Here is a 10,751-nt window from a genome sequence, read left to right as displayed (position 1 = left end):
TCCACCCCCTCCCCAGGCCTTACGCTTAATGGCATCTCTCACAATTACCCCAACACAGATGCAAAAACGATAAGTGGCACACAATGCACCGCACGTCCGCTTCTCGTCAAAAGTGCTTTTAAACCGACTCTAATGCGGTGGTGAGATTGCGCCCAAACGGTCTGAGGAGGACGGCGTGGGTGTGAGACCATGACTCACTGATACCCGTCTCCCCTGGCTGCAAAGTGGCTCCTTCTTTTGTCATTCCATTACCTGCTGCAGGTACAGCTATCGAGCCAGCTGGAGGGTCCTCGATGGCTGCTAAATTAGAGTTTTTGCAGCTGAAGTGCATATGAGAAGGAGCGTTTGATCCCAAATCCGTGCAAATGCGCATCTTAAATGAACAAGTTGGGCATTTAGACTCTCATTTATTTCAAGCGAGTGAGAAAATCTACACGTGTCGATTTATATTCACCCATCAGCTTAAAGTGGTGACGTCCTACGTCGTTAAGATACAACGCTGCCCTCCTGCCTGCTGGTTGCCATCCATCTGCTTACACACCTGCTGTCCCCCGCCAATGCGCCAAACTGGCCGCTCTTTTCAAAGCTCCCGAAAACCCTGGCTCGTCTTTCAGGAACTTTTGATTAACCACGGGGTAGCTGAAATAATGAGTTTGCAGCGAGCCCCTTTCACACGGAGAGCCTGCTGAATTGACGCATCAGTAACGGAAGAGCATAAATTAATCTATCTTTGACCGAGGCGAAACGGGATATCGGCAAGGATGGAAATTGAAAAATTGTACTTGGGAATTGTTTCCCGGTAACTTGATTCAGTTTGGGGGAATTGTTTGTTTGCCTGATAATTCAAGCTAAGCGATTCCAATTCTGTTGCAAATGAGTGATGACTTGACACGCCACAAGTGTTTGCCCGAGCACCATGGTTAACCTCCTTCCACCATGAGTACTCTCCATTTCCTGGAAATAAATTGTCGTCATGACAATGACTGCCTGAGTCACGTTAGCTCCGAGGCTGGTTTAGGGGGTAACTGTGGTGCAGTATCTTGTAGGGTATGCAGAAACTGCATCACATTTTTTTTTGTTTTTTGTTTTTGGCTCTTCTTGACATACTTTGGAAAGTACGCAAGTCGCCAACTTTGCTTTTTTTTCCCCCCCTCTAAGGATCCATTACATCTTATGAGTGCATACTGGCTATGCTGCATCTTCAGCGCAGATATTAAAGAGCCTATATTGAAAGGAATTTCGTAAATTCAGCTACTTTATTCATTTTAATGATGAATATTCAATCTCATTTCTTATTTATTACACAGGACAATTTGACAGATTTTAGCGGCGCACATTTTAGCAAGGATCATGCAAGTTGACACACATGATTTGCTTTTGCGGGCCACATAAAATGACGTGGCAGGCCAGATCTGGCCCCCGGGCCTTGAGTTTGACACGTGTGATTTAGACCCTTTTCCCGTGATGCTGGAATCTATAAAAAGGGACCGCCACAGGAGTTGGTGACAAAACAACCTGGGAATTTTCCACCTTGTTGAGTTTGAATTAAATCGGAAGCCGGAGTATGGGAATAACCTTGGAAATAATGGCTGACACACGGTTTTAATAAATTATTGGAAGAGATTATGCTCACAGTTGAGGTGGGTAACCTCAGTACACTTCCTTGACACCAATTACTACTATGCAAATTGGGGAATAGCTAAGCGCAAACACACGGTTCAGCTGAAATTTACAAGTCGACTTTGATTGTTGACAGCGGTGGTCTAGAATATATGCGGAAATCTTGATCAGCTAAAAATAATGCCAATATACCCGAGACTATTGGCAGACTTTGAACTTTGTCTATCCAGAGCATGTAGTGATGGAAGATGTGTTTGTGTGAATCACTGGGGGAAAAAAAAACAAACAAATCACTCCATCCGGTGGCATCATTAATAACACCGGTGCCACAATTGTTATTCTAGGGAGCATCTATTTTTTATTTTTTTTTTGGCTCCAGGCGTCAGAGGTACCTTTATCTGATTAAAAATCTATGAACATGACATGACGCAGGGTGACGAAGGACATTTTTAACCCCACTTTGTTTCACATCCGCACTAGTCATTAGCTACATACTGAGAAATGCTAATTAAATTGTTTTTTGTGTGTGTGTGTGTGTGTGTGTGTGTGTGTGTGTGTGTGTGTGTGTGTGTTTAACAGATAAAATTGCCTGTGTAAATGAGTCATTTCCCGCTCATGTTGCAGATACATCTACGTGCCTCTGGGAGGTTCACATCACGGAGTGATGTATAAAATGTTATCCACAGCGCTGGCGTTTGGCTTCGTCTGCCTTTGGCACGGTGGCCATGACTACCTTCAGTGCTGGGCCCTGATGAATTGGCTGGGCGTTCTTGTGGAAACCAGCCTGAAGGCTCTCTTTGGCTCAGCGCTCGTTCGCTCCTTTTTTGTAAGTTGCAAAACATTCCGCACACATACTGCGTATATGAATATGACAGGAGCACAGACCTCCACCAAAGCTTTTAGCCATATATTTTTCTACGAATAGCTTTGAAAATACAAAGGACTCTCTAAATTCAAATAAAGAAATTGACCAACTTTTTTTTTTTGGGGTGTGGGGGGGATTACATCATCAGGACATTTTAGAAGAATTCATCGAAGGATTAACCGTGCATGTTATGATGGCTTGTTGTGAATTCATTCAACCGCTCCAAGCAAGGCGTACAAAAAAAAAAATCCTGCATATGGCGAAGACCCAGCAAACAAAATGGGAGGCCTACTAGCATCCATCCATCCGCCCATTTTCTAATCCACTTATCCTCACAAGGGTCGCAGGCGTGCTGGAGCCTATCCCAGCTGTCTTCGGGCAGTAGGCGGGGGACACCTTAAACCGGTTGCCAGCCAATCGCAGGGCACACATAGACGAACAACCATTTGTGCTCACCCTCACAATTTAGAGTGTTCCATTAACCTGCCATGCGTTGGGTTTTTTTGGAATGTGGGAGGAAACCGAAACACCCGGAGAAAACCCACGCAGGCACAGGGAGAACATGCAAACGCCACACAGGAAGGCAGGAGCCAGAATCAAACACCGCACCTCTGCACTGTGAGGCTGACGTGCTAACCAGTAGCCCACCGTGCCGGTAGCATGTGAACTAAAAACAAAAATGTGAAGTAGAATCTGGATCAGATGCACATTAAAAAGTCTAGCCTGATGTATCTGTAACGAGTGCAAAAGCAAACTATGGTGGACTTTTTCTTTTAAAGGATATTTGATGTCCTACATTTCCCCTTAATTGCTTGTTTGCTTAAAAGGGTTGGTTCATGATCAAATCTTTCATAGCTAAAACAAGAGTGGGTGTATAATTTGATTGAATGAAAAGCAAATGCTTGGACTACACAGACACACATTGGCTGGATGCTGTCACATCTAATTGCCGTGTACAGTTCGAGTGAGTCAAAGTGTGTTTGTAATACATTAGCGGCAGCGGGGCACCATCTTCTCTTTGCTCTCGAGAGAAGCCTGGCCTCCTCAAAGCGGTAATAAGGTCCGACTGCGCCGCTCGACACACTTTTGTTATTGCCGCTCGGTGGCGTCTCCCTCACAGCATTGCGCCGCTTCACTTTTTTTTTTTTCCCGCGCTGATTTCCCAGGAGCGGCATTCCTCTGCGGCAACGAGGAGGCGCTGCGCCGCGCTGCTCTCCGCTTTCTCCACGGCCATGCTCATCCTCTCTAATCTGTTCTTCCTCGGGGGGATTCACGTCGGCAGGATCTTCTGGAAGCGCGTTTTCCTTCAAGGTAACGCCGGCCTTCCATGCCATTGCTTCAGTGAAGTATTTAAAAAAAAAAAAAAAGAAATGCTGTAATGTCCCAGTGTTCGACATTAATGGCGGCCCGACGGCCCATGGGTACCACCCACTGACACAACACAGCAGAAAGACGAAAGAAAAAAAAAAAAACACGACTGTCACATGCTTGACTTGACAGGGCCACTACACCAAAAGGCCGAATGTAGGACCCTCAACCCTCACATGTGGGCAAGGAGAGCCACAGCCACTGACTCATTTTCATCCATCGATGGAACGGGACAAATGGTCAAACACACAAATGCAAAATGAGAACACTCAAAGAGCTGCTCTCGGCCACACCACCAGCCCAAATGCTCACACGCAGACTAACCGATCAACCAAACTCCAGGTCCTGATGTCATTCACTAGCCCACACCCCTTAAAGGCACACCTCCAACACGGGATTACAATGGGTACAGTAATTACATAATTTTCCTTTATTTATATGCTTATATAATATAGTGCTATTAGTATATATATTTTTGTGTATGTAAGAAAAAAAAATTGGGACGGCTGGAGCAGATAACAGCATTTCAGTTTCACGACGGATGATTTGCTTTTGGGAGGGAAAAAAAAATTCACAAGAAATGCAGCGAAGACTCTAACATCCACCAACAACCCAAGCTAAATTTTGCTCTACCTCGACAGACAAACGATCTTCGTCTCAGTCGAGTTTTGTCACGTGGCCATACTTTGTATCTTGTAATCATCTTAGAATGTGATAGAAAGAGCACGAAAAATGCGAGTGGGTTGTGGCGGGGTGTCACTTTCGCGGCATTTCAGCCAGTTGGAAAGGCTTCTGGCAGATATTTTTGTTCCTGCAGATGCTCATCCAGTAAGAGATGCTGCTGTTTCACAGTGTGCATTTGGCTGCGTTTTTTTTTTTTTTTTTGTGCCTCCCAAATAGAGAGACATCTGCTTGAAGCCCGGCTCATTTGCTCGCCATAGTCACAGCGTCATCAGTCTTCATCCAGCAAGAATCTCGCCTCATCGCCGCCGTTATCCTTCAACTCATTACTGGCGTGTGGACCCAGAGCCACCTTTCTTTCTATTAGGAATATCTACTCTTCTTTTTTCGGGTCTTGACGGGACCGTGCCAATGCAGTTCCAAGCAGGGAGTTTCTAGTATGCTGAGAAACGCTTTGATAGCTGCGCACAATTGCTGAGAGACAATTACAAAAAAAACGTCTCAACTGTTTGTTTCCCCTGCCACGAAGCACCTTTTAATATTCCTTGCTGTTAACCCTATAGAATTTGATGTATGTACCTCAGTTTAAATATACGACTCCGCTGGTGAAATGAATTCTCGTTTACATTGTTTTAGTCCTCCAGGGCCATATTTTCCACCAAAAACGTTTAAATTACAAACGGTGGTAAACCCACCTTTTAGGGTGCGTGAAATTGAAAATGTCATGGAGGTCTGATGTAATTCGAGATTTGCATACTCCTGGTGGAATTCAATGTTTGCATTTCCTCCCAACAAATCATCTTTTTTGACCAAATAAAAATATAATCACCAAACTGTGGTGCATGCACCAATGGCAAGCAAAGGTACCTTTATATAGCGCATTTCAATGAATGCTTGTGGAGGCTCTCAGTCGTACAGGAAAGTTCCATCATAGAAAGGGTTCTGTCAGTCGTCATCTGTCAATAGGCCACGCTCAGCTTTTTAGCGCAGAGCAATTTCCCGGAGTCTTCACGGAGACTTCAGGGTTGTCTACCGCTGACGAAGCTTCTGTGAGAGAAGCGAAACGTCCTTTTTTGTTTTTTGTTTTTGTTTTTTACCCACAGGTACAGATGACGACTGACAGAACCCTTTCTATGAAGCATTTCAATGAAGATAACTCAATGTGCTTCACATTATTAAAAGGACATTTAAAAGCAAAGTAAATAAAATATAGCTTACTAAAATCATGAAAAGAATATACAGTGCAAGAATATTTTTGAAAAATAAAATACCTTAAAATACCTTAATCATAAGTAGGGGGGGGGGGGCGTAATTTTAACCTGGATTTAAGAACAGTCCTGAGATGCATGCGATAGAAAGACTAATGCCAGTCTGCTACAATATAATGATTACTCATTTACATAATTATTTACCCCCCCAAGTGTGAGTTTTATTTTCCAAAGAGAGAATTCCCAAACCCGAGTGCACGCATCATCGGTGTGCATCAGATGAAAAGTATAATTGCAGTCTGTTAAAATGAACATCGTTTTATTCCCCAAATGTAACTTTTTTTTCACAAAAGAAATATTTATTGCCGATATAGGTGCACTCGTTATCTAAAATGTTTTGCTAAGATGGAAAATTAAGATTAAGAAGGGAGAACATTTTTCCCAAAATGTGAAGTGCAGTCTAAACAACACAAGTCCAGTTCTCTGCATCGGTAAATAATAATAATAATAAAGGAGTACCTTTATTCCAGCGGGATTTTTGTCGTGTTGCCGCAGGTCGAGGAAGCAGGATGGAGTCAAAAAAACATCTATTTATCCTCCAAAAATACAACCAAAAAAAACACGTGGAATCAGCGATACTAAACTAACACAAGTCCAGAAGGGAAGATTCAAAGTAACAAACCAAAACCGCCAATGGATTCTACAAGACGTGACGACAAGGACCGAAAACAAACAAACTGACGAGATAACGAGCAACACTTGGACAAGACACAAAGGTTTGGAGGGGGCTGATCGGGTAACACCGGGGATCGGGTAAACCAGCAGGACCTAACAAGACAGACAGACAAAGGAACACAAGGAAAATATGAAATTATTTTCGAAATCAAAAACCAAAATCAACAAAGACCCACCATGCCAATCTTTTGTTCACTTTAAGAGCTCAAGCTAAATGTCTCATTTTAATGTCATAGGAAACGCGGAGCAGACATTGCAACATTCCAAAAAAATATCTGAGACGTCTTTTAATTGCTCGGGGGCAGCTGCAGGTGATTAAAAAGTAATAACGCACTCACTCAGTTCCACATCTTGTAAAACAACAACGGAAAAAAAAAGGCTTAAAAAGTTATTACATTACAAGTATAAATGTCTTCAATATGTGTTATTGTGCCCCTTTCCGACCTGAGGCGAGACCAAATCCGCGAGAGTTGCGTTAATTTCTCTGCTTATGATTACTCTTCATTTTTTTTTTATCAAATGGACGTGTTTGAAACCTGTATTAAATTTCAGGTATAGTCTTAAATAGGCGCTTTAATTTGTAGTCATTTCACGGTCATAAATTGATGAACACACAGACCCCAATCGTGTGCATTGTGACTCTTCAGCCAATCAAAAGATCACCTTTGCGAGTGGGCGTGTACAAGGCGGGCAAGTACTCCAAATGAAGCACATTTTTGCGAATGTGAATGTGAAATGTTGGTTTCACCGGAAAACCATCTTCCACTCGGTCATGTTTCGCAGCTGACCTTCTTCACGCGCACACAACTGTCATCTGGCTGTTAATAAATGAAGAGGAACCCACAAAAAGAAAGTGCGTGTTTAAAAATGCCATTTGTCGAGTGTGAATTATTCACGCCGCAGAACCAGAAACTTAAAACTGCGAGTCTCTGTTGGCCAAATGGTTCATTCGGGCGCTAATAATAGAACGATACAAGAGGGTGTGTGCGGCGTTAGACGCCGTAGCGCTTCATCAACAGCGGATCAATGCTTTTAAATCAGGCCCCGGCCACAGTGGGACGCACCTCTGACCTCGCTGCTTATGAGTGGTGCTCGCAGTCTGCTGAGCCACATCCCATAATAGTCACTTAAAACTGACACTTTTAATCGGAGGCTCTCGCTGTAGCCACGTGGCAATCGGAACAGTCACATTTTACAGTAGTGACGTGCCCCGGGCGTCTGTACAAATACATTTTCGATGAATAAAATATACATCGCGCTTAACACATTTATGAGAGCAGCGGGTCTCAAATGTTGTCTCCCCGGCAACCCGCGTTTTCTTATCGTCGTCGTGTCGTGACCCACTTTTAGAACGTGAAGTCACGGGCAGCAGCGAGTGATAGGCAGTCTGCTAGCAAGGCGTGGCTTTCTTTTCTTTTTTTTGGGGGGGGTCCGGTGGGGGCGGGGGGGTTAAAATGGCGCCCCGTTTGAAATATTGCAAAAACTATCACCACGTAATTTCACTGATAGCTTGGCACCGATCTCTTTTGAAGAAATCGCCCCTTAATATTGTACAGACTCACACCGAAAATGAGTGCTTTTATTATTACACCCCAATAGTAGCATTTCTGACGGCAACCTTCCTCAGTATTGCATTTATGATTTAATATGTGATTTTTTTTTTTTTTTAAACAAATCGGCATTGCAATACACAATATCCGATTTATTGTATATCAATGTTTTGGTCTTTTAGGTAAGCCTTAGGCTCAAATAAAGGCAAATGAACCATAAATTAACATAAAAGACTATTATTTTGAAAGAGTTTATTCCCCCCACTTCAATTAATTTACGAAACACTTTGACTTGCAGTCGTTTAAGCTTTCACGATGACAACTTCACAAAATCATGCCAAACAAGTTTGGCTTAGACATAAATCATAATAATAAAAATAATAATACATTTTTCATGTTCCAATAATAAAATAAGTCATATATATAAGTACACACATGCGCACACACACACACACACGCACACAATATACCATCCGACCTAAATTTTCTTCCCCCCCTAAATTGCAGCCTTTGCAATTTGAAATTGCCTCGGCGCTGCTGTTTTGGTTAGCAACAACATTCAAATGATGCCTGTGAGTGAAAAATAGCGTTGACCGACCAATCAACCTCAGTATTGTTACTAGCTGGCAACCTACCGTAATGTCTGACGGCTGGGGGGGAGTGAAGGGATGCCTTTATTTGGCAGGCTACGACGGTTCTGTATATCTCTGCCTCGGTCGGCTACAGTGATGTTGGACGTGGCGTCCTTTCCTGTTAAGTGGCCTGCGTGGCAAAAGAGTTAATCAAGCGGCAGAAAGGAGGGGAAAAGAAGCTGTGGCGCAATTAAGCAACCACTTGATTAAAGCCACATGAGCAATCAGCGGGGGGAAACTGGATATTTATTGTCTCTGAGTCATTGTGTTGTGTCGGCGGGTGGAAGCCTGTCCGCTCCTGGACCACAATCACAACGCATTACTTTAGCACGTGCCATTATACGCACACGTTTGATACATGGCCTCGCCATTTCAGGCTAATGGGAAGTGGCCAGCGGTGTTGATTTACTCAATGGCACAGAGTACAAGGCTGTCTGGGGTAGGGAGTTAATTGAGGGGGTTGGGGTATTATGATGGGGAAAAAAAAAATAATATATATATATATTTTTATGTAAATCATCATATATTTTTATATACGTCAACATGAATAGATAAACATCATGAATAAAATAAAATATAATTGATTTGAAAAAAATAGAACCTAAACACTACATAATGTACATGTCATATTTGATATTTAAATATTCTTCACACAATAGACTTAATTTTTTTAAATTCTGCACTATTCCGAATGGGGGGAAAAAAACAGAACAGTGAAAAATCATGTGCAATTAAAATGTAATAAATAACATGGAATAATGTGTGAAAATATTTAATAATGTACACGATAAAAAAATGAAAATCGAGGCAACAATTTTTTTTTAAATCGCAAAGGTGAATTAAAAAAAAAATTAAAAGAAAAGATTTCAAAATGACATCTAATTAGAAAAAAAAAACGGCATGAATTTTACAAACAATAATTATATGATGCCGCAAATCATGGTGATCCATTTAAAGCTAAAAGCTGAATATTGACATTTTTTTTAACATTTACCTAAATGTTAAAAAAAAAACAAAAACATCAATATTCCATGATACATGTGCTATCTAAGTATCTATGCTTTGCTAATGACTGTTTAGCGCAGAGCATCTTAAAAGTCAAAACAACAATTTTAACTTCACATTAATTCAAATATAAAGCATTTTATTGAAGAAGGCATCTTCTGGAATTACGGCTGTCGATACGGGCACCATTTGAGCTTGTGCTGTTTTGAAACGTACCGGTACATACGTGTGAAGACAAAAACGCTGGGGCGTCCTCGCACCACAGCTGAGTGTGACGCAGTGTCCAGCAGCGTCTCATTAGCAAGCCGCGAACATTTGCAAAGTTGTTGTTAGGTGTCAGCAAATGGAAAAGACAATCCAACAAGTATTGCGGCTGCAGGTGCACGTTGCTGGAGGGGAATTCAGCCAGCTCAGGAGGAGCTGCAGACGGCTGCCTTTACCTGTTCACGGCGCTATAAATAGAACACAAACACAACACGCGGGCTCATTAGTTGCAGCGATGTTCAAAAGCGGAAAAAAAGGCTCCTTAACGCTTCTCCTCGTACCAGGATGGTCCACGGTGTTGCCGCCCATGCTGGCCTTCCTCTACTGCTTCGCCCAGGTGGGACTGGAGTGGACGCCTCACCCGTCGTGAGTCACCTTGACTTTGCAACGCAGCAAAAAAAAAACAAACAAAAATCATCCGCGCCAGAACAACACATGGAACCTGGCACGCCGCCATGGAACCCGACTGAAACGCTGGCTGAAGTGAAGCAGTAAGCATGGACTGGCAAAGGGATGCTGTTTTTTTTTTGGGGGGGGGGGGGGTTGGTGGAGGAAGCTAGCGCCACACACAGGTGCATAATGTGCATAAATATATATATATTTACATGAAACTTGTTTGGAGGTTTAGTCTGGGTTGTGAGCAAGTTCCGGAGAGTCTTTTCTGTATATTTTTTATCTGCGAAGTGGCGATTCCCATTTCTTTTTTTTTTTTTAAATAATCTACCAGCCATTTTATTTCAAGGCTATTGTTGTAAAATGAGTTTGAAATGATATTAAAGTATTTGAGGATCAAACTGGCAATGCAGGTGGTTTGGAACATTTT

At 42.5% G+C, this 10,751-nt stretch overlaps 1 protein-coding gene across 2 annotated transcripts in view; it reads left to right on the top strand.

The window, feature by feature from the left end:
- hhat (hedgehog acyltransferase) overlaps positions 1-10,348 on the top strand; it is an 18,107-nt gene extending 7,759 nt beyond the window's left edge. The window contains exons 10-12 of one of the 2 annotated variants that reach the window (XM_019863971.1): positions 2,245-2,446; positions 3,652-3,796; positions 10,213-10,348. In XM_019863971.1, the coding sequence (XP_019719530.1) occupies positions 2,245-2,446; positions 3,652-3,796; positions 10,213-10,298 (433 nt within the window). In that variant the 3' untranslated portion in view covers positions 10,299-10,348. Of the gene's footprint in view, positions 1-2,244; positions 2,447-3,651; positions 3,797-4,670; positions 5,412-10,212 lie in introns of those variants that run through there. The other variant, XM_019863972.1, reaches the window with a different exon arrangement.
- Positions 10,349-10,751: the final 403 nt, after the last annotated feature.

This window comes from Hippocampus comes, unplaced genomic scaffold (genome assembly GCF_001891065.2).
Source record: "Hippocampus comes isolate QL1 unplaced genomic scaffold, H_comes_QL1_v1.1 scaffold57, whole genome shotgun sequence".
NCBI lineage: Eukaryota > Metazoa > Chordata > Actinopteri > Syngnathiformes > Syngnathidae > Hippocampus > Hippocampus comes.
This window is presented reverse-complemented; position numbering and strand designations above follow the sequence as displayed.